Here is a 24,197-nt window from a genome sequence, read left to right as displayed (position 1 = left end):
ATTTTTTTGTAACTTAGTTATCTTTTTAAGTTATGCTGTCAGTTTTCATAAGAAAAATATGCTGCCCTCATTAATTGCTCCACTTTTAAGATATTTAATCCCTAAAACTATGTAACAGATTTCAAACCCTCAGAGACTTCACTGATTATCCCTTTTCTCCTATATCATACACTTCTTGTCTAGTCTCCTGTCCATCAGCTTTAAACAAACTTAGATTGTTCTTCTCTGAGGTTAAAGAGTAATTTTCCCTCTTCTCCAACACACTGTCTAGCTGTCACATCTGGTTTGCCTTTTTCCTGTGCCTCATATTTATGTCTCATCTGGATATATTTTTGCTTCTGTCTAAAGGCCTCTACTTATTTCCAAGTACTCTTCTTCTCATGAGTACTTGTACCAGTTTTTATTATTTCACTCATCATGAATAGTTTAACGATTTGCTTGCTTGATTCTCCAGTAGTCCTTAAGAACTTCAAAGGAGGGACCACTGCTTTTTCCACCAGTGCCTGGCGCCTGGGATATACAATAAGATCATTGACTGAGTGATTATAAATTAGTAAAGATTATTTGGGCTAATGTGAAAGTCAGAGACATCCTGTTTCTAAAATATAGAATTTCTTTAAAAGATATATTAAATAGAAACTATAGCCTAAGTACAATAAAAATAAAAGACATTTATGTTGGAACTTGCTGGTAAATCAGCAAAGAAAATAAAACCCTTTTATCTTCTAGTCATTTAATACCAATCATATAAGCTTATTGTTTCAATGAATAGAAATCATTAGGATAATTCTGCCTGGGCTAAAATGAATCCATCAATTTGTATTATTCTCATGGTATTCATGTGATATAAAGCTTTTTTCTCTTTGAGATAACACTTATTCTTACCTGTTAACATAGTAAGATTTATGACAGTTTGCCAGTTTATAAGTTACTTTTGATGACCTATAAGATTGATTTTATAAGGCCAGTTCTATGAATTACTTATATAGAGAAAGCTGATTATCTGTCATACATTATACTTGAAATTCAAAGCAGTCTTTGAGCCTTGAATATAGCTATGCAGAAGTCAAAAAGAAACAATTATCAAGAAAAAGACTATTGCTTTTTTATACTGCAGCAAAATCAAAGAAAAAAAAATTTAAATGACAACTGGAAAAAAATGCTTTCCATCCAAAATTCTAGTTTACTGATTACAAAGCCCTTAAAAATCAATATGAAAAACAAGCAAAGACTAGGAAGAAGTTGTTTACAGACTTAAGCTATGTATACATGGCAGTTCAGAACATTTTAGCAGTCTAATCTTATATAGCACCCCCTGTATGTCAGGCACTAAGCACTTTTCGTGTGTTAGCTTACCTCATCCTTGTAACAACTTTACAGAGTGGAAATTAATATTATCTTTATCTTACAGATGTGGAAACTGAGTCCTGGGAAATAACTTGTCTAAGATATTGAATATATCTGAATATATTTTGCTATCCACAATAGTCACTTTGAACTTAGGTTGAAGCCACTGACTCTACTTTTTTGTAAACTTAGAGGAGTCAGTCATATTTATAATGCAAATACATTCTGTTTTTTCATGACTTATTCTCCTGTTTGTTATGCCTTATTGCCTTGTGACAGTTGTTACTTCTTACATCATTAATGATAATGACATGTACTTAGAGGGTCATGTTTGGATTGCCTGTCTTTTGAATTTGTAAACTTTGGAAAACAGAGGTGCATTAAAAATGGTCTGGCCTGGCTAATAAACACAGGAAAAGATGTTCAGTATCACTTTTTATTAAGAGAATTGCAAATCAAAACTGCAATGAAATATCACCTCACACCAGTCAGAATGGCCATCATCAAAAAACCCGCAAACAAGTGCTAGAGAGGGTGTGGAGAAAAGGGAACCTTCTTGCACTGTTGGTGAGAATGTAAATGGATATAGCCAGTATGGAAAACAGTATGGAAATTCCTTAAAAAACTAAAAATAAAACTACCATACAACCCAGCAATCCTACCACTAGGCATATACCCTGAGGAAACCAAAACTGAAAAAGACACACGCACTCCAGTGTTCATGGCAGCACTGTTTACAGTAGCTAGGATGTGGAAGCATCCTAGATGTGCATTGACAGATGAATGGATAAACAAGCTGTTGGAATTTTACTTAGACATAAAAAGGAACACATTTGAGTCAGTTCTAATGAGATGGATGAACTAGAGCCTATTATACAGAGGGAAGTAAGTTAGAAAGAGAAAAACAAATATTGTATATTAATGCATATATATGGAATCTAGGAAGATGATATGATGAACCTATTTGCAGGGCAGCAGTGGAGACACAGACATAGAAAACAGATTTACGGACATGGAGTGGGAGAGGAAGGAGAGATGGATGAATGGAGACAGTGGCATGGAAACATATACACTACCATATGTAAAATAGATAGCCAATGGGAATTTGCTGTATGAAACGGAACTCAAACTGGGGGTGTGTAACAACCTAGAGGGGTGGCAAGGTGTGGGAGGTGGGAGGGGTGTTGAAGAAGGAGGGGCATATGTGTACCATGTGTGCCTAAGACAGATTAATGTTGATGCATGGAATAAACCAATGCAATATTGTAAAGCAATTTTTCTTCAATTAAATATAAATTTTAAAAAATCTGGCTTTGTCTCTCTTGAGTATTCATTATGGTGACCCTTGAGGCTGCCCTTAAAGCATATATATGCCCATACAAGGTTCCTTTAGCTTAGGCTGTTGTACACCTTGCTTAAAACTTTAGCAAATTATAACCTGATACATGCTGAATAGGTATTAAATGATAAAATTGCCCATGCATCTTAAGATTAATCAACTGTGGTTTCCTCTTTCAGGATGTTATAAATTGCATAGGTGGATTAAATGTACTCTTTCCTCTATTGGAACAAATCAGCCACTTTGGTGAAGGACAGATTCCTGAAGGATTGAATGAAAGCACAGTTTCTGAGTTGATAACACCTGTAGAAGGAGATTGGGTGGTATTGACCTCCACAAAGGCATCAGGTATTTAGCTGAATTAATGTGAAATGGTCATTGAGAAATGTGAGAATTAATTGGAAATGCCTTGCTACCATTTGTAGCTGAAGTGGTCCATTCCTAATTTTCCTAATGGAGTTCAGAAGATTCATAATACTTTGTTCAAAACACTTAGGATGTTGACTGTACTCTTGACTATCCTTAGTTTGTACTGTTAGCAGAAATCTGACAACACTATTAAATTTATGGTAGAGAAAATATTTACATGTGTATTTAAATGTATAATATGCAGTCACTGTTTTCTGTGATATTTATGTTCTGCAAGTGACCTTTAGGATGCAAATTCCTGAGCCCAATTCCTTGTTTGTTACAATATGCATTATGATGTAGAGCATCTGATATAAAAGTGATTAGAGTAATTATGATAATTAATGACTTGTTCACAATCCCACAGAGTCAAGACTCGAGAGAAATTTAATTGCAACATTTATCTTGATTGTGAAACACTTTATTCAAAGACATCCTATTAACCAGGACAACCTTATTCACTCCCATGGAGTTGCTGTTCTTGGAGCCTTACTTCAGAAGGTGAGCTAGTCTAATATTCTGCAGATATTTCTGATGATTGTAATTACCAGTTAGTATTGAGACTTTTTCTTTCCAGTAGATAAATATATTTTAAAACTTATACTATCATAACTTATATTAGTGAATATAATTTATTTCACAAGCAGCTTTTAAAAATTTCTATGAAATCACCTTATATAAGAACTACTTATCTTACATATAACAGTGTATAATCTTTGATATTCAGGACCTTATGTGTTAACTTTGGTATTTGGGTTATTTGATCATTTAAAGACTATTTTAGGAGTATGTTCTAGAGTTATATCAGAAAAATGGATGTTTAAATTGTTTATATTTTTCTAACCAAAATTTTTATATTTAGTAGATGTTCTGAATTAATCATTTCAAATTATAGCTTAATGACAATTGTTTAAACTGAACTTTACAAGAACCTTCTTCTGTTTGGATTTCAGGTGCCTAGTGCTTTGATGGATGTTAATGTATTGATGGCAATTCAGTTACTCATTGAACAGGTATCATTAGAGAAAAATATGCAGCTCCTGCAACAAATGTATCAGTATTTACTCTTTGACTTCCGTATTTGGAACCGTGGAGATTTTCCCTTTCGAATTGGTAAGCTCAGGCTGTCGGATAAAATTTTATAGTTGCTTTAGAAATTTATTACCACCTATGTGACTTTTATTTTAGGTATATAAGAGTAAACTTTCTATTTTAGGTCACATACAGTATCTTTCTACCATCATCAAAGACAGCAGGAGAGTTTTCCGAAAGAAGTATGGTGTACAATTTCTCCTGGATACACTTAGGATTTATTATGGGTACGATGTCCTTCTTCTCAGTTTGATAATGTGTCTGTTACTTGGTTGGAGCACTTAGATTGTTATATTTTCTAGAAGTTCTGATGCCTTTAACTTCAGAGAGCCAGGACATTGTGAAGGTTAAAATGATGAACAAGGGATCACATACAAGGGCAACTTGCTCAACTTTTCTGTGCTAAGGTTTTCTGCTTTGTGACAAGAACTGTATGATTTCCTATGTTTATTTTGAGGATTAAATTAAATGAAAAATTAATGTGTAAAGCACTTAAAATTGTGTCTGCTACATAATACATAAACTATTTTTAACAATTTATATCTTTATTATTGCAACTCCTAACTTAAAAAGGTTTTTCTTAAAAAGAAGCCAAAGATACTATGAATTCTAATAGTTACATGCAAACATCTTTTAAACTATGGATTCTTTTATATATAAAAGTACAAAGATGTAAAAGTTAAAAATTTCAGTTGTTTCTTGTTTATTTTCTGTTTTAGGAATGATTGTAAATATAATGAGCTGTCTCCCGATGATATTCGAACAATAAGGACTTCTTTGTATGGACTAATTAAATATTTTCTGAGCAAAGGCGGAACTCATGAAGAGATACAAAGTATTATGGGTTACATAGCTGCTATCAATGAAGAAGAACAGGTATTATGCTCTTGATAAACCTGTTAGTTTTAATAATTAAGTTGCTGTATCATAGGCTATGTATTGTATGTTTAACTATTAACAAAAGTTACTAGGTAGATTTCTCACATAAATTTTAGTATTTAATAGGTTCATAAAAATTTTACATAAAGAGTAAATTATAACTATTTCTATTTTTAAATTCTTTCACATACACTATTCATTTATACCTCAGAGCTACCCTTTAAGACAGTGGTTCTCAATATATGGACCCACTTACCTGAGAATGTTTTAGAAATCCAAATATATGTCCAAATCAAGCCCTCAAGGTGATTCTGATGTATGGTAGAATTTGACCACTGACATAAAATATGCAGACCAGTGATTACTCTTCCCATGTGTACATTTGAAAATATGTGCTCAGAGAGATTAGGTGACTCAACTTAAAAAGTCACACAGCTGATAAACCTGGAACTATATAACCATAGGTGTTTTTGTTGCTGTCTCTGTGTTCTTTTGTTATTATACCACTCTCAACACCAAATCTGAGCAGCCTTAATTTATGTTGACTGAAGAATTTTTTCCTCTATCATGAAATATGCATTGTGTAATTAGTGGTTATATGACTTTGTAGTTGGTATTATATAGATAAATTAACTTAGGCTATTTCCTTATAAGGTTGAACTACTTCAAAAGCTTCTCATTATTTAGAATAATGAATAATCATCTTATTTCATGATTGCTGTATTGTCACCTATGCTATGATTCATTGCTAATAATATTTTCTTGATCAATTTAGTCAAACATTTATTACATACTTAACTATATATTTATTGAATACTTACTATACATATACATAGAATAATACTAGGTATTGTAGGTATTTAATGATGAAAGAATTATCATTCTTGTTTTTAGCCTAATGAAGGCAGGGATTGATAAGAAAGGTTTATAAGTAATTATGAAAATAAAAAAGCATGATAATATCTGTAAGAGAAATGTGAAGTAACATGAGATTTCCATAGGAGAGTGTTAGATGTTGAGGAACCAGGCAAGACTTTTGTGGAAGAGATAGCTGTATGGAAGAGAAAGACTTTATGGAAGAGAAAGGTTCAGCAGATGAATGTGGGTAGTGAGAGGATGTGCAAAAGGAAATGGAATAAAACAAAAGCATAATGAAGGAAAAGGCAAGGCAGGTTCAGAAGACTTCTGATAATCTAGTTAAGCTAAAACATTAGAGGATATTGAATTTAGTTAAGTAACTGTGGTTTATGACTTTTATTTGTGTTTCTGTATATGAATGTGGTTATTTGTTTTCTGTTGCTTAATTTTAAAAGCTTCTTGGAATTTTGGACATACTCTTCAGTCTCCTACGTACCAGCCCAAATAGAGGTCAGCTTTTCTTACTGCTGTTTGAACCTGGAAATGCTGACATACTTTATGCCTTACTCTTAAATCAGAAGTACTCTGACAAACTAAGAGAAATCATTTTTAAGGTACAAACATGTCTTAAGCATCTTTATATTTGGGGACATTTGTGGGTATATGAATTTACTTGGAACATATCCATTCTATGAATGTTAATTCTTTTTTCACATCCCTACTTCTAATTTTAAATTGTTCGGTTTGTTTTGATATATATTTTTAATGTTTTTGCTGTTTGTGTATTTAAAAACTATATTATTATAATCTGATTAGTAATTTCAGTGGAAAATCCACTTTGTCATACTCAATAGAAAAACTCTTAACTCCTTTTGACTTCCAGTGGGTCTGTGTAGCCCATCATACTAAGCTTATTTAGCACCCACTATTTATCAAGCACTAAGCCCATTTTGTGGCTCAGACAGTAAAGCGTCTGCCTACAATGTGGGAGACCTGGGTTCAATCCCTGGGTTGGGAAGATCTTCTGGAGAAGGAAATGACAACCCACTCCAGTATTACTGCCTGGAAAATCCCATGAACGGAGAAGCCTGGTAGGCTATAGTCCGTGGGGTCACAAAGAGTCAGACACAACTGAGCAACTTCACTTTTACTTCTTTAAGCCCATTTTATGTATAGTTTATATAGTCCTTGCAGCAACTTTATGAAGTAGATATTATTATTATCATGTTACAGATGAAACTGAAGTCGAAAAATTAGTAACTTGTTAAAGGATGTAGGACATGTTTTATTAAGCTTTCCAGAATATCCCAGACTTTGAACTTGGACTGAAGCCACCCTCTCCACCTTTTTGGTTAACTACAATTTAAAAAGTCAGTCATATTTCTACTGCAAATGCATTTTTTTCATCCTTTGTTATGCCAAATTGCCTGTGACAGTTGTTTCCCCTACATCATTAGTGTGACATAAAGTCTACTTGTGGGGTTATGTTTGGATTGCCTTAATATGGAATTCCTAAATTTTGGAAAACAAAAGTACATTAATGATGGTCTGACATAGTCTCTCCTGAGTATTGGTTATGATGACCAATTTAAAGAAGCTATTCTTTAAAGCATGCACCCATACACGGTTCCTATATGGAGATTTAATGTCATTTCTTCAAAAATGGCCCCGCAGAGGTTGTTCATGATACTCTTTTGCCAAGATTACCCTTTCATAAAAGCTTTCAGTATGTCATTTTGTAAAATTATTGATTTACCTTCAAGATGTTTGAGGTTACTAATTTATTCTTCCATTTTAACATATGGATGAGGTGTTTCACAGTATTTCCTTGTTGTTGAAAATTATTTTGACAACTATCACATAAATAGATTACTAGATTGATCTAGAAGTATCTTTCTTATATTTCAGAGCACACGTTTGTTCTTCTTGCAAGCTACAGGATTTTTTCCCTCTACACTTTAGGCCATTAAAAGAAAATTTTAAATTATTTCTTTTATCTACTAAGAAATTGATATAAATCAGGGTTTGAAACATATTAATTATTCAAATGCAGTTGCTTTTAAGTTCATTTTTTAATTATAGCAAGATATGGAATAGTCTTCCCTATTAGTGCCATTTTTAAAAAATTCTTGAGGAATAAAATGATGCTTCAAAAACATTGTACACTAATATTTATTCAATGTTAACCTAAGTGACAACAGTTCTTAGTTTTCTATATTGAGATGAATATATTACCATTGTGCCCAGGTTATGGAACAGATGTTGAAATGCACAAATGTTTATGAACGAAGTAAACAACGTATTCGACTCAGAGAAGTTGGCTACTCAGGATTTGGACTCCTTCTTAATGAAGCACCTGTTAATACTTCTCTCATTAAAAGTCTCACCAATCAAATTATAAATACAGGTATGACCAAGGCTAAAAATACTGATGTATAGAAATGTTCTTCATCATCATATAATTCTACTTGATGGCTCTAAATTTTTTTTCTTCAGAAGGTTCTTTCCCCCTCTTTCCTCAGGTTGCTTTTAAAATTACCTGTTACTTGATTCAGCAAGGCTTTCATCGGATACTGTTTCAAATATACCTTTGTTGTTTTTCCCCAGAGCATAGCATGGAACCTTACTTGGCATGCCTTCAGTAGATGTTTATTGACTGAGTGATAAGCAAATAATTGACTATGTAAAAAGAAAAGGACATTAGAGAAAACGTGTACAAGATATTGTTTTTCTTTACAGAGCTTAAAATCTTAAAGGAAAAATGAAAACTAATTTTAGATATTCTTTTTTGTTTTTGATTTTTCTTTTATAAACCTTTGTGTTAGTACTTACTACAAACTATGGAATTTATATCAGATGCTAGAGATTCAGAAAGAGCTAAGATAAGCTTCTTTGTCTTGAGTGGTTTATCATTTTATTGATAAGACATATACATAAGAAGGTAATACAAGTATAACATCCAAGCAGTTTGGACAGTATGTTTAGGCAATCAAACAACAGCTATTTTGGGTTTACTGAGGAAGATGTTGAACGTTCTAAAACTATTGTCTTTGTAAAATTTAAACATATCTGTGATTCTTAACCAAAATGAAACAGTTATTTCGGCATTTATGTGACTATTATGTATCATTCTTTTTTTGAGAAAGCAGAACGCTGGAGGCATCATACTTTGGGATTTCAAACTATACTACAAAGTTGTAGTAATCAAAAGAGTGTGCTCCAGTATGCATAAAAATAGTCACACAAAAAAGTGAAACAGAATCAAGAGCCCAGAAATAAAACTACGCATGTACAGTAAACTAGTATTTGATAAGGGATCCCTGAACTCAATGGAGGGAAGATAGTCTCTTCAATAAACGTGGTTGGGAAAACTGAATATCCATTTATAAAAGAATGAGAATGGACCCATACACCACCCACAAAAATTAACTCATGTAGATTAAAGGGTTAAGTGTAAGAATTGAACTGTAAAAATACTAGAAGAAAACATAGGGGAAAAGCTGTTTGACCTTTGTTTTGGCAATGATTTTTTGCGTAAGACAACAAAAGTAATAAAAATCAAAATAAACCATGGGATTAGATCAAACCAGAAAACTTCTGCATAACAAAAGGAACCGTCAACAAAAGGAAAAGTCTTTTATACAAAAAGTATATACATACAGTCTATAGTATAGGAGAAAATGTTTATAAATCAAATCTTATAAGGAGTTAATATCTAAAATATATAAGGAAATCATACAACTCAATAGCAAAAAATCCAATTAAAATATGAGCAAAGGATGTGAATAGACATTTTTCCAAAGAAGATATACAAATGGCCAACAAATACATGAAAATATACTCAACATCCTTAATTCTAAGGGAAATGAAAATCAAAAACACAGTGAGATATCACCTCCCACCTGTTAGTTTGGCTGTTACCAAAAAGAGAAGAGATAAAAAGTGCTGGTGGTGAGGATATGGAGAAAAGGGAACCCTTGTGTGCTGTTGGTGGGAATGTGTTATAAATTGGTGCAGCCACTACTGTTGGTTTTCAGTCTCTTAATTGTGTCTAACTCCCTGCAGCCCCATAGACTGCAGCATGCCAGGCTCCTCTGCCCACTCTCTCCTGGATTTTGCTCAAATTCATGTCCAAATTCATGCCAGTGGACATGAGTTCATTAAATTTGAGCTGACTGTCCATTGAATTCACATCTAGTCAGCTCAGATTCAACGGATATGAATTCGCAGCCACTTTGGAAGGTTCTTAAAAAATTAAAAATAGAACTACCACATGATTCAGCAGTTCTTCTTCTGGGTATATATCTAAAGGAAATGAAATCATATCTCAAAGAGGTATGATCTGCACCGCTATGTTTATTATACCATCATTCTTGATGGTCAAGATACAGAAACAACCTAAGTGTCCATTGACAGATAAATCAGTAACAAAAGTCAGGCATGTATATATGTGTGAATATTGGCCATATAAAAGAAGGAAATCCTGCCATTTGCAACAACATGGAAAAGCCTAGAAGGCAATCTGGTAAGTGAAGTAAGTCAGGCAAAGAAGGACAAATGCCATGTGATCTCACTTAACCTATGGCGGGGGGAAAGTGAGAAACAGGGTAGACGAATGGTTGCCAGAGCTGGGGCAGTGAGGGAAATGGGTAAAGGTGCAAAGAGTGAAAACTTTCAGTTGTAAATTAAGTATGTTTTGTGGATCTAAGTTATAACATGGTGACTGTAGTTAACAATACAGTGTTGTGTATTTGTAAGTTGCTAAGACCTTAAATGTCCTCACCACAAAAAGAAATATGGTAACTATGTGAGATAATGGATGTGTTAAATAACTTTATTGTATAATCATTTCCCTATATATATATATATAAAATCATTGTGTTTTGCACCTTAAACCATGTTTTTATGTCAGTTATATCTTAATAAAGTTGGGGGTAAAAGGCATGTTTGTTGACAACAGGAAAAAAGTATAAATGAAATGAATATGTCAGCTTATATATAACTATTAACACATATCTTTCTTGTTTTTTCTCTAGTACTTAATTTTAACTGTTTTTTTTTTTTTCTATCGTAGATCCTGCTATTAATTTCAAAGATCTGTTATCTGTGGTATATATATCTCACAGAGCCTATATAAATGTCAGGGTGGTCATCTGCAGAAAGGTTAGTAAACTTTAAAAATATACTCTAAGAATTTCAGTATTATTGTGAATAACCTTTAGATTAAGTATTTTTCACCAGATATAAGTTCTAATATCTTTTATATGACATAATGTTATAGTTTACTTTTTTGAAGTGAATTAGGGGAGCCTAGTGGGCTGCTGTCTATGGGGTCACACAGTCGGACACGACTGAAGTGACTTAGCAGCAGCAGCAACTTTATGTAATAATAAGAAATATAGCATACAAATTTGTTCTTCTTCACCATACATGAGCTCCTGGAAATAATGCCCTTCCCAGAGTCAAAAATACATTCCCAGAGCGTATTTTCTGTATTAAGATCCTTCAGTTGTGACCTTTTCTAATTCATATACCATATTTTAGAGTTTCTGAATCTTTTGACCTTTATGGAAAGGGTTTTCTGTAGTTTATGAGTGTATTCCAACAATGATTTGCCTTCAGTCCACTTATTTAACCTTTAAGTTGATGAATGGTTATCCCATGTGTTTCTTCCTGCTTAAAACCTTTTCTACTGGCAACCAATGACCAGTCTGGTATTTAATTTGCTTCCTTGCTTTTCTTTTAAATTTTGTTCCCTAATTATGTCACAGTACTTTTCCGCCAGTAAATCTGGATATATATTTCTCCTTTTTTCTTTAATTTTTATTTTATTTATTATTTATTGATTGATTGCACTGGATCTTTGTTGCTCCACGCAGGTGTTCTCTAGTTTTGGTGAGCAAAAGGCTTCTCTTTGTTGTGGTGCGCGGGCTTCTCACTGCAGTGGCTTCTCTTGTTGTAGAGCGAGGGCTCTAGGTGCTTGGGGTTCAGTACTTGTGGCATGCAGACTCAGCAGTTGCAGCTCACGGGCTCTAGACATGATGAGCTCAGTAGTTGTGGTGCACAGGCTTAATTGCCCTGCAGCGTGTGGAATGTTCCTGGACTAGGGATCAAACCCATGTCTCCTGCATTGGCAGGTGGATTCTTATCCACTGTACCACAGGAAAGTTCCCATGTTTCTCTTTAACAGCTGCATAGTTTTTTATTCTATGACTGTTCTATGAAGTATAGTCTGGTTTCCTATTGATGGACATTTTAGATTGTTTCCTGTTTTACATGTTAACAAACTTCTGTTAGGAGCTTTTTTTTTTAACACAGATATTTACCTGTCTGTGGTAATACATATGTAGGACATAATTCATGAAATGTAATAGCTCTTCAAAGAGTTTTCATATTTTACATATTAATGGATTTTGCTATATTTTTCTTGAAGCAAGAAAAATGTAAATTTATCTTTTCCTCTCAGTGTGCAATTAGAAACCTCTCCCAGTGCAGCCTAGTTTTTATTCATTAGGTGTTTATAAAATAGCTGCACAATAAGTCTTATTTCATGGAAACTTTAAAATCATGAAAAGTTTTCTTTGCCCACCAAGATTTAGTATGTTTAAAGCTGACAGTTTGCACTGACAGAGGCATAGTAGCTCACTGATTGACAGCATTAAGTGAGGAAAGATACTTAACATGTCATTGTAACTCACTTTGACCCAACTGCTTTCTGTGCCAGCATCAGTGTACATAAGAACCATTAATTTTGAAGTCCACACTGATATAATTCATCTCCTGCTATGAAATTTGTCAGAGTTAGAAATTCTGATAAAGAGATACTGTATAAACACTGGGAGCTGAGTTCTTTCCATCTACTTAGAAGTTAATTTGCTTTGCGATTTAAATCTTAAAGATCCTAACAGCATTTCTTATAAATTTTTTTTTATTTTTTAAATAATTTTTTGAAATACAGTTGATTTACAATGTTGTATTTCTGCTATACAGCAAAGTGAATCAGTTATACATATATCCACTTTTAAATATTCTTTTCCCATATAGATCATTACAGAGTACTAAGTAGAGTTCTTTATGCTCTATGGTTGGGCTTTGCTCTTCCCCAGTACCCTTCCTATTCTCTACCAGAAGGCAGTGTGGTGTAGTGGGGAGCACTTGGGTTCTGGGGCCAGACCACTTTTAACAGCATTTCTGATACAGTGTTTGAAATTTTTTTTTTTATCCAAAAAATATGAAGTCATTTGGGATTCTAGAGATCATACACATTGTCAAGTCAATATCTACTCTTTAATTTCAGTTTCTTATTCTAGCTAAATAGCAGCATCCATCTCATTGGAAATAGTTTTCTGGAATTAAAGTTCAGTTTTTGTTTGTTTGCACCATATAGTTAATGAAAAAAAAATGTTTTTGCAAAAGCAACCCATTAACTTTGCTTTGGGGGGGAAATAATATGGGACATTATTCTTTGTGTACTTAGGGTCTTTCAAAGTTTCTTGTGTGTTCTAATGATTCCCCAAACCCTAGTGTTAGAACCGGAGAAGGCAATGGCACCCCACTCCAGTACTCTTGCCTGGAAAATCCCATGGACAGAGGAGCCTGGTAGGCTGCAGTGCATGAGGTCGCTAAAAGTCGGACACGACTGAGTGACTTCACTTTCACTTTTCACTTTCATGCCTTGGAGAAGGAAATGGCAACCCACTCCAGTGTTCTTGCCTGGAGAATCCCAGGGACAGAGGAGCCTGGTAGGAGGCCGTCTCTGGGGTTGCACAGAGTCGGACACGACTGAAGTGACAGCAGCAGCAGCAGCAGTGTCAGAACTGTGCGTGGTACATAGTTGTTGTTCATTTCTAAGTCATGTCTGACTCTCTGTGACTCTGTGGACTGCAGCACGCCAGGCTTCCCTGTCCTTCACCGTCTCCTGGAGCTTGCTCAAACTCATGTCCACTGAGTCGGTGATGCCATCCAACCATCTCATCCTCTGTTGTCACCTTCTCCTCCTGCCTTCAATCTTTCCCAGCATCAGGGTCTTTTCCAGTGAGTCAGCTCTTGGCAGTAGGTAGCCAAAGTCTCGGAACTATCCAGTACTTTGGCACATAGTTGATGTTCAGTATTTGCTAAACAAATATAGTAGGCTCATGGAGAGTATTTAGTTGAGAGGATATAACTTTATTACATTTTATATATGCCTTAAATCAGTTTATATTTTTTCTCTGACCAAATTAAGTTAGTAACATGAGTATGTTGGTATGTGCAGGATTATTTTATCTTTTTTCTTTTTTATCTTTCAGCAAATATTTGAATATATCCCTACTCTAGATATACAATGACTCATACTCAGATTAGTTGCGAACGCAGTGTCTGCCCTCCAAATAGTCTGTAATCTAGTTAAGAACATAATCTGTTGAAAATGTATCCTCCAAAGTTTTTATTAAATTACTTTGTCATGAAATAACTGAAACTGTTTCTGATGTAAAGTACCATTTTTACCTTTTGACAAATTTTTGCATTCTTAATCTCTTTGCAGATGCTACAGATTTTGCAGTCCCAGCCAGATGCAGCACATCAGATATCTCAACAAGTGGGCTGGCAAGACACCTTAGTTAAGCTTTTTTTAAAAGCAAATTTTGAAAATGGAAATACTCTTCATAAGCACAATAGGGCTATTATAGTGAAAGACAATGATAAAAATATATCAGTGGAAGATATGAAGAGGAACTTTGACGAAAAGACAGATGAAGAAAAAATTGCCTCTTTTGTCTCAGCTCATGTGTCTTCAGATGAGTGGAGTTTGGAGGATAGACATTCTCTAGACTCAAACATGCCATTATTTCAAGAAGATAGCTCGATGGGAGAATTATCTTTCAAATCAGAGAATCAAGAAGAATTCTGGCATAATAACCCTTCACCTCTGAGTTTAGATCTCAGTGGAATTGATTCATGTGAACTGAGTGATGGTGGAAGTCAAATGCCAGACAGCCTGCCTAGCACTCCTTCCCCAGTAGAGTCCATGAAGCCGTTTCCTGTACAGCCTGACAAAGAAAGCAGCGTCACAAATGATGTGGGTTTTAGTGATGACTTCTCTTTACTTGAAAACAAAGAGGTAAGATGCCTTATTTGTCCAAATGTGTTTTTATTTTTATATGTCTAACCGCAGAAATGTGTAATTGTTAATAGCTTCATATATTATTCATGTTCCAAGTCTCATGATTGAAGGTATTAGACACCTAGAAGTCCCACAGTGGTGAGTGTCTTGAGAGCAAAGCCAGTGTCTTATTTCTCTTTACATCTCTGGGGCCTTCCTAGTAAAGTTCTAGGTTCATCCAGACACCTTAAAAATATGTTAAATGATTATAATCTATAAACCTGATAGTTCTGTTTATGTGTTTTTAACAACCCTTCCCTCCAATAATTTAATATTATATTTATCTTTTTTATAGAGATGTGAGGAGGAGCTTATTCAGTTACTGACCAATATTTTGAGCTGTATAATGTGTAAGGGACTAGAAAAGTCTGATGATGATACTTGGATTGAACGGGGACAAGTGTTTTCAGCACTAACTAAACCAGGAATATCCAGTGAGCTACTTCGACCATCAGATGAAATAAAACTAGTGTAAGCATTCCGTTAGTGATATCCCCTCTGCTTTTGAAAGTGGGCAGGAATCTAAAATATTTGTTATTGAACATTTATTCCGTATTCACTGGGTAGGGAGAGAGAAAAGGGGAAGCTTTGTGCTCAGCCCTTTTCCTGTCTGTTGCCATTCTAGTGGGATCTAGAGAGAAATACAAAGCAAACTCCAATGTGAAGAGATTTAAATCTTACATTAATTTGGTTTGAGGTGATTATACACTCATTGTTTCAGTTGTTTCCTGTAGTGTCTAAGGACTTGGTGCTTTGTGTTCTATAGTCTAGCCCAGGTTTGAGTGCTTCCATGCTAAAGGAAGGGAGTAGTGTTTCCATGAAAATTACTCCTCTAAAGCTTTGAGTTCCAGGCATATGGTAGGACACTGTAACAGCAGCATACTGCAACAGAATTACTTCCTTGTTTTTGCACAGAGCTAGATTCTGTGTAAGGCATAAGGCTTTCTTCCCTAACATTTCCAAATTCAGCTTTAAAAGAAACTTTTAAATATCTCATGGCCAGAATGTCAATTATTTTCATAGCTTTTTTTTTTTTTTAAAGGTCAAGTAAAACCGGTAACTTTTACTCTGCCTTTTAGTATTAGGTTATATTTAAGATAGATACTCCAGAGATGAAAAAGTGGTTTCATTGTTACTAAAATCCATCCACAATGTCTTATGATACCTGCCAGTGAGAGTTTATCTTTGGAAATACACTCCTGTTAATAAATAGCTGGCTTTGCTGTTGCTGTTTTCTTTTCAATTTTTAATGACCTGTTATTTTTATAAGTATAAAGTGGTTTTACTTTGCTTTATACCTAGTTTGCTACAGAAGATGTTAGAATGGGCCGTCACAGAAAACAGAGAAGCAAAAATGAATCCAGTAACTGCTGAAAATGCTTTCCGACTCACACTGATCATACAGGACTTCCTGCAATCAGAGGGACTAGTCAATTCGAACATGTGGACTGAGAAGGTGCATAACATCTCTTTGAAATCATTTTTTTTTGGTAGTGAGAGACTTTATTCAAAGAAAGAAATTTTATATCCTCACTCAGCATTAATATTTAATCAGATGCAATAAATAATGGATAAACATAGTTACAGATTTTAACTATTGCTAGGATAATTCTTTTGTTTTTTACCAGCTGAATATTGAATCAGCCTTGAAATATTTATGATTTGTATTACTTTTGGGGGAAGCTCATCATAGATAGATTTAAAAATGGGAATATTTTTATTTCTCAATTTTTCCTTTGTGTTAGCTTTTAGAGGATTTGATGCTGCTCTTCGACAGTCTGTCAGTTTGGTATTCTGAAAGTCCAGTAGGGGTGAAACTCTCTCAGATTCAAATCCAATTGCTGCTTGGCTTCATTGGAAAGGGTAATTTGCAGGTTTGTCGCTTCTTTTACATTATTTTATATACTTACATGCAACATATGAATTTGTATAATAACTTAATGGCAATTATGTTTTCAGCACTTTAACTTTTTAGTTTCAAAAATACCATGATTTAACTCTGCTTTCCATTTTGTAGGATTAGAAACAAGCTTGAGAGGCAGCTGGTCAGTTATTTTTTCTCTGATGTTTGTGACTCTGTATAATTTATGGTTTTCTTTTAGAGCATTAATACATAGCTTATATTAGAGGGCGTTACTCACATCATCTGTATTTAGGTAGATTTAAATACAGTATAGCCTGCATAGACTTTTTGTACATGTGCAGTTTAGAGCTTGCATTTTTTTTGTTTGTTTTGATTTGTTTTGTTTTGTTTTTCTTTTTTTTATTGAAGGATAATTGGTTTACAGAATTTTGTTGTTTTCTGTCAACCCTCAACATGAATCAGCCATAGGTATACATATATCCCCTCCCTTTTGAATCTCCCTCCCACCTCCCTCCCTATCCCACCCGTCTAGGTTGATACAGAGCCCCTGTTTGAATTTCCTGAACCATACAGTAAATTCCCGTTGGCTATCTATTTTACATACGGTAATGTAAATTTTCGTGTTACTCTTTCCATACATCTCACCCTCTCCTCCCCTCTCCCCATGTCCATAAGTCTATTCTCTATATCTGTTTCTCCACTGTTGCCCTGTAAATAAATTTTTCTGTACCGTTTTTTGAGATTGTGTATATGTGGGTTAGAATATGATGTTTATCTTTCTCTTTCTGACTTACTTCACTCTGTGTAATAGGTTCTAGGTTCATCCACCTCATCAGAACTGACTCAAATGCATTCCTTTTTATGGCTGAATATTCCGTTGTGCATATATACCACAGCTTCTTTATCCATTCATTTGTCAATGGACATCTAGGTTGCTTCCATATTCTGGCTATTTCAATTGTGTCTTTTTCAATTAGGGCTTGCATTTTTGAGAAAATTATTTTTTAAATTGCTCCTGTCAAAATCTTTTTCTATACTAACACACGACTTCAGTTTTACATTTTTTCATTTTTTTCATTTATTAAGCACTTAGTGAAGACTAAGTGTTAGCTTTGTGCTACGTTTCTGTAATGAAGGTAAGTCAAAGATGGACACACAGAATATTTATTGTTTCTGTTTTAAATTAAAATGTTAAAGGTTAGAGAAGTTCCATGCAGATTTTAGTCTGTCATCTTTCCGTTTACTTGGTTGTTTGTGATTACCTGGGTTGAATTAGTCATGACATGTGTTCCATGGCTATTTCAGTTCAGTTCAGTACATTCACTTAGCTGTGTCCGGCTCTTTGTGACCCCATGAACTGCCTGCAGCACACCAGGCTTCCCTGTCCATCACCAACTCCTGGAGCTTGCTCAAACTCATGTCCATCAAATTGGTGATGCCATCCAATCATCTCATCCTCTGTTGTCCCCTTCTCCTCCTGCCCTCAATCTTGCCCAGCATCAGGGTCTTTTCCAGTGAGTCACTTCTTCATATCAGGTGGCCAAAGGATTGGAGTTTCCGCTTCAGCATCAGTCCTTCCAATGAACATTCAGGACTGATTTCACTGGATGGACTGGTTGAATCTCCTTGCTGTCCAAGGGACTCTCAAGAATCTTCTCCAACACCACAGTTCAAAAGCATCAATTCTTCAGCACTCAGCTTTCTTCACAGTCCAGCTCTCACATCCATACATGAGCACTGAAAAACCATAGCCTTGACAAGACGGACCTTTGTGGGCAAAGTAATGTCTCTGCTTTTCAATATGCTATCTAGGTTGGTCAAAACTTTCCTTCCAAGGAGTAAGCATCTTTTAATTTCATGGCTGCAGTCACCATCTGCAGTGATTTTGGAGCCCAAAAAAATAAAGTCTGACACTGTTTCCACTGTTTCCCCATCTATTTCCCATGAAGTGATGGGACCAGATGCCATGATGTTCGTTTTCTGAATGTTGAGCTTTTAAGCCAACTTTTTCACTCTCCTCTTTCACTTTCATCAAGAGGCTTTTTAGTTCCTTTTCACTTTCTGCCATAAGGGTGGTGTCATCTGCATATCTGAGCTTATTGATATTTCTCCCGGCAATCTTGATTCCAGCTTGTGCTATCGCTAGTTTGTTTCCTCCTGTCGCATAAGAGAGATAAAAACGTTGTGACACTTGCAGGCTATTTCTTCCGTTTGGAGACCCCTGTCCTTCCTGCCTGTTACCCTCTCAGTTTCAGTGTCTGCCCTCTGATGCCCTCTTGCAACACCTACTGTCTTACCTGGGTTTCTCTTACCTTGGACGTGGGTTATCTCTTCACGGCTGCTCCAGCAAAGCGCAGCCGCTGCCCTTACCTTGGACGAGGGGTATCTCCTCACGGCCGCCCCTGCTGACCTTGAACGTGGAGTAGCTCCTCTCAGCCCTCCTGCGCCCGTGCAGCCACCACTCCTTGGACGTGGGGTTGCTCCTCTCGGCTTCTGCCCCTGACCTTGGGCGTGGGTAAGCTCCTCTCCGCCACTCCTGCGCCTTCGCAGCCTGGCGCTCTCGGCTGCTGCCCCTGACCTCGGAAATGAGCCTGCTGGCTGTTAAAGCCCTTGGAGCCAGCATACTGGGTAGCTAATTGTTTTAGATGTTAGGACTCTGTTTTTTCCCAGTGATAATCACCCTCAGTGTTTTTCTCCTTGGTGAGATATCCAAGGAGAAATAACATGTGTGTTATAATATGTTCACCATTAAATATCCATTGCCTGTCCCATAGTAGGACTCTATGGGAGTCATATTAAATAAATACCTATTAAAGAAATGAAGAGTTGTAGCACCTACAGCTTAGACTTGATTCTATCAACCAGTGGTTAGTGATCTAGAACATTTCTCTCTAGCTGCTTGTTTAATTTCACTCTCTCAGGCTAAAAGCTGATTTCCCTGAAATCAGGTCATGTATGTTAAAAGATTGGGAAAGGAACCCCTTCCCTCATAGGGGTTTAAGCAGAATTGCCTGCAAAATGAAGCTGGCCAGCAAATTTGTTTTATTTGGCTCATTTATATTATTTAGTTCCCAGCATTTAATTATCAGGAGATTTCACATAAATGCCAAAATTTCCCAGCATGTCTTTAAAGCAGGACCAAGTAGCTGTTCATTTCTTTAGATGCTGCATATGGTCACCATTTTGTCTGGGTTTCTTCTCCCTCAGTGGTCTTAGCTCATCTAATGGTTCTCTTCACTAGCTGCACGTGAAGTCACCTAGAGGAGCTTTCTAAAAATTCCTTTGTGTGCTTTGTGTGGGGCGCCACTCAGTAATTAAGCAAGGAACTAGGGCATTGGTGTTTCTGTCATTTCTCAGGTAACCATAATATAGTACTCTTTATAATGTGAGGGCAGGGGGACCATATCTATGTGTGTGGGGGGTTGGGCAGTGGTATGTAAATCATTGTATTCACTAAAAGTGTCTTTATACTTTTTTTTTTTTTTAAACTTTACAATATTGTATTAGTTTTGCCAAATATCAAAATGAATCCGCCACAGGTATACCTGTGTTCCCCATCCTGAACCCACCTCCCTCCTCCCTCCCCATACCCTCCCTCTGGGTCGTCCCAGTGCACCAGCCCCAAGCATCCAGTATCGTGCATCGAACCTGGACTGGTGACTCGTTTCATACATGATATTATACATGTTTCAATGCCATTCTCCCAAATCTCCCCACTTTCTCCCTCTCCCACAGAGTCCACTTTAAATAAACATATAAACTTATAGTTATGTAATACTGTGACACTAGTTAAAAGTAGAGCACTGAATATTGAACTTTTTATGTAAACAGTGTTTTTAAAAACATGTAGCAAATAAGTCTAGAATATTAGCATTGGTGTTTCCCGGAAAATGAGATTTTATGACCTTTTGTCTCACATTTGTTGCCTTCTATCGGGTTTACGCTGCTTTAGTCAGATTCAAAGAGTAAAGTGAAGGGGTTTGGGGGAAACCTGAGGAGGGTAGAGATGCTTCACAAGTAGAAGCTTAAGTTAAAAGTAGAAAAGTTAAAATTTGAACCATCTTAGAGGTTATTTCCTCAAATGCTGTTTGCTTCTATAAGTCTTCTTTTACGGGAAGACTGCTTGAGATCCCTTATTGTTGCCTTGGCTTTCGAAGACCTGTGCATACAACTCAGATGAGTTTTCGGCACGCTTAATTCTTGAAGTCATGTTGGTTTCTAATACTTCCTTTTTTTCCCTCTTGCTTTTCTTTATTTTGAAAGTATTTTGATCCAAGATTGGGATATAGGTAAAGGGAAAAGGAGGCGCCTTTTTTTTTTTTTTTATCATTTGTCTTGTTATGGTTTTAAGACCTATATCTTTCTCTAGTCTCAATGAAAGGAGGCCCCTTTGTGACCTAATTTACCTTTCTGCAATGAAGTTTGAGGCCAGAGCTTAAGAGTAATATAGAGTATTACTTTGTGTGAGTTTGTGCCCTAAATGTGTATTTACCTTGGGGACTCTTCTTCCCAGGTGGCTCATTGGTAAAGAATCTGGCTACCAATGTAGATCCAAGAGTGTGAGATTTGATCCCTGGGTTGGGAAGATCTTGTGGAGAAGGAAATGGCAACCCACTCCAATATCCTTGCCTGGAGAATCCCATGAAGAGAGGAGCCTGGTGGGCTACAGTCCATGGGGTTGCAAAGAGGTGGACACAGCTTAGAGACTGAGCATGCATGCATGTGTCCTAAATGTGTATTTTCTTTGGGACCTTAACTTGGTATCCTATGTACTGTTCTTTATCTGTAAGAATGCTTGTAATTCCAAATAACAGAAATGTCAATACAAGATGAAGATTCATGTAGTTGAAAATTCCATTGTTAAGATGAGTTCAAGGCATGATTCAGTCAAGGCTCCGGTTGCATTTTTTTGCTGTTCTTGTAGCATTGCTTTCCATCCTGTGCCAGCTTGTTTTAAACTGGCTGCCGTTACCATCACAGAACGGCTGCCAGCAGAAGCTAAGGCTGCATGCTTGCTTGTCTATATTCAGAGAAAGAGAGTGGTTCTTCCTATAGTCCTAGTTGGTAGACATTTCTTCATGGATCTCTTGTGAATACAGACAGTGGATGCCTTTGTGATAAACTGTCTTTTTGACGATGCATGTATAGTAAACAGCTTGAGAAGACAGAGATCATATCTCCCTCCAGACTAAAAGGCAGGTCTTTTTTACTGTCCAGTGTGATAAAGATAGTATCTCCCTCCACGGCAATGTTCAGGCACCTTTTACTACCCAGGGTAGAAGATTTGGATTCCCTTTGCTTGGGGCTCCTCTCTTATAATGCAGCTGTTGCGTGTGCAGGCATCATCTCCTAATCATTTCTCACCATGGAATTAGTTTGGGAAACAGGGCAAATCCTGATATTCTGCTGCTGCTGCTGCTGCTGCTGCTAAGTTGTATCAGTCATGTCCGACTCTGTGCAACCCCATAGATGGCAGCCCATCAGGCTCCTCTATCCCAGGGATTCTCCAGGCAAGAACACTGGAGTGGGTCGTCATTTTCTTCTCCAGTGCATGAAAGTGAAAAGTGAAAATGAAGTCGCTCAGTTGTGTCCTACTCTTCACGACCCCATGGACTGTAGCCTACCAGGCTCCTCCATCCATGGGATTCTCCAGGCAAGAGTACTGGAGTGGGATGCCATTGCCTTCTCTGCCTGATATTCTGGTTATTGCTAATGCTGTAGATCATTGTTTCTGTTCCAGGAGTCTCATTCTTCTGCCTGCGTCTGTGAAACTGTGGTAAACTAACTTGTTAGCTTGAAGGTGAGGTAGTATCCAAGTCCTTTCACCGTTCTTTACAGTTACTGTATAAAAGTTCTGTCATTGCACTAATAAAGCTATACCTGACCTGAATGAATCTTTGTGACAAATAAAATGACATGAGTTGACTGAGAGATGAGTTACCTGAATCAGTCACTGTAGCAAGGGGTTGGATATTCTGTTTGGCTTATATCTTTTAGGGCCTAAGTTGGAACTAGAGATGGAATCATCCCCCACTTCTTACAAACTATAAGAAGGAGTAGAGTGGATGTTGGGGTGATTAATTGTCAACTTTTAACTTTTCTGTGTATTCCATGGGTTACTTTTATAATTTATTTTAAAAAACAACTTTCAAGAAGAGCCAAAGAACTTTGCTATCACTAAATATCTGCTTTATTTTACTGTTTTCCTCCAGGTTTGTGCAATGGCATCTGCTAAACTAAACACCCTTCTTCAGACCAAAGTGATTGAAAATCAGGATGAAGCATGTTACATTTTAGGGAAGCTGGAACATGTTCTAAGTCAGTCAATCAAGGAACAGACTGAAATATATTCATTTCTGATTCCCCTTGTCCGTACCCTAGTTTCTAAAATTTATGAACTTCTCTTCATGAACTTGCATCTGCCTTCTTTACCTTTGACTAATGGTAGCGCTTCATTTTTTGAAGATTTTCAAGAATATTGCAGTTCAAATGAATGGCAAGTTTACATTGAAAAATATGTAAGTTTTCTCTTTATTGAGTGAGGTTTTTGTCTACTAAAGTATCATTTTTATGGAAGCATATAGTAAATTTTGTGTATATATATTTTTTTTATAAGATTGTACCTTATATGAAGAAATATGAAACCCATACGTTTTATGATAGTCATGAGAGCATGGCACTTTATTGGAAGGATTGTTATGAAGCCTTAATGGTGAATATGCATAAGCGAGACCGGGACGGGGGAGAAAGCAAGCTCAAGTTTCAGGTAAAAATTATTAGATGTTTTAATATTTGGTTTTTTATGTTGATTTCAAGCAGTTAATGTTCAAATGAGAGTAATAACAAGCCTGAACTTTGAAAACAAACAGTATTTCTTACTGTTTGTGAGAAAATTATTTCAGAATTAGAAGAAAAAAACTGAAAAGTAGCAATTTAAAAATTAATATCAAAATGTTCTAAGCACAGTGATTATGTAAAATGTCTATTAAGCTGATAAGGTATCTCTAAGGAGGCTGAGTATATACCAGTGCTTAGAGGGTAATTTATAACACAAAGTACTTATACTAAAAAAGGAGAAAGACCTCAAATTAATAGGTTCTTTCCATCCTAAGAAACTTGAAAAAGTAAGGTAATCTACTGTTATTTTTTTTTCGCCTGTGCTGCACCTCTTGTAGGATCTCAGTTGCCCCACCAGGGACTTAATCCCCACCATCACAGTGAAAGCACCGAGTCCTAACCCGTGGACCAGCAAGGAATTCCCTACATTA

General features: G+C 36.0%; 1 protein-coding gene across 6 annotated transcripts in view; it reads left to right on the top strand.

Moving 5' to 3' along the window:
* NBEAL1 (neurobeachin like 1) overlaps positions 1-24,197 on the top strand; it is a 163,230-nt gene that overhangs the window by 71,341 nt on the left and 67,692 nt on the right. For all 6 annotated transcript variants that reach the window (XM_070387937.1, XM_070387932.1, XM_070387955.1 and 3 more), the window contains 14 exons: positions 2,866-3,034; positions 3,462-3,595; positions 4,048-4,207; positions 4,311-4,413; positions 4,906-5,062; positions 6,379-6,537; positions 8,171-8,330; positions 10,998-11,086; positions 14,448-15,023; positions 15,361-15,536; positions 16,368-16,521; positions 16,811-16,939; positions 23,142-23,447; positions 23,546-23,695. In XM_070387937.1, the coding sequence (XP_070244038.1) occupies positions 2,866-3,034; positions 3,462-3,595; positions 4,048-4,207; positions 4,311-4,413; positions 4,906-5,062; positions 6,379-6,537; positions 8,171-8,330; positions 10,998-11,086; positions 14,448-15,023; positions 15,361-15,536; positions 16,368-16,521; positions 16,811-16,939; positions 23,142-23,447; positions 23,546-23,695 (2,622 nt within the window). The remainder of the gene's footprint in view (positions 1-2,865; positions 3,035-3,461; positions 3,596-4,047; positions 4,208-4,310; positions 4,414-4,905; positions 5,063-6,378; positions 6,538-8,170; positions 8,331-10,997; positions 11,087-14,447; positions 15,024-15,360; positions 15,537-16,367; positions 16,522-16,810; positions 16,940-23,141; positions 23,448-23,545; positions 23,696-24,197) is intronic.

This window comes from Bos mutus, chromosome 2 (assembly GCF_027580195.1).
Source record: "Bos mutus isolate GX-2022 chromosome 2, NWIPB_WYAK_1.1, whole genome shotgun sequence".
NCBI lineage: Eukaryota > Metazoa > Chordata > Mammalia > Artiodactyla > Bovidae > Bos > Bos mutus.
This window is presented reverse-complemented; position numbering and strand designations above follow the sequence as displayed.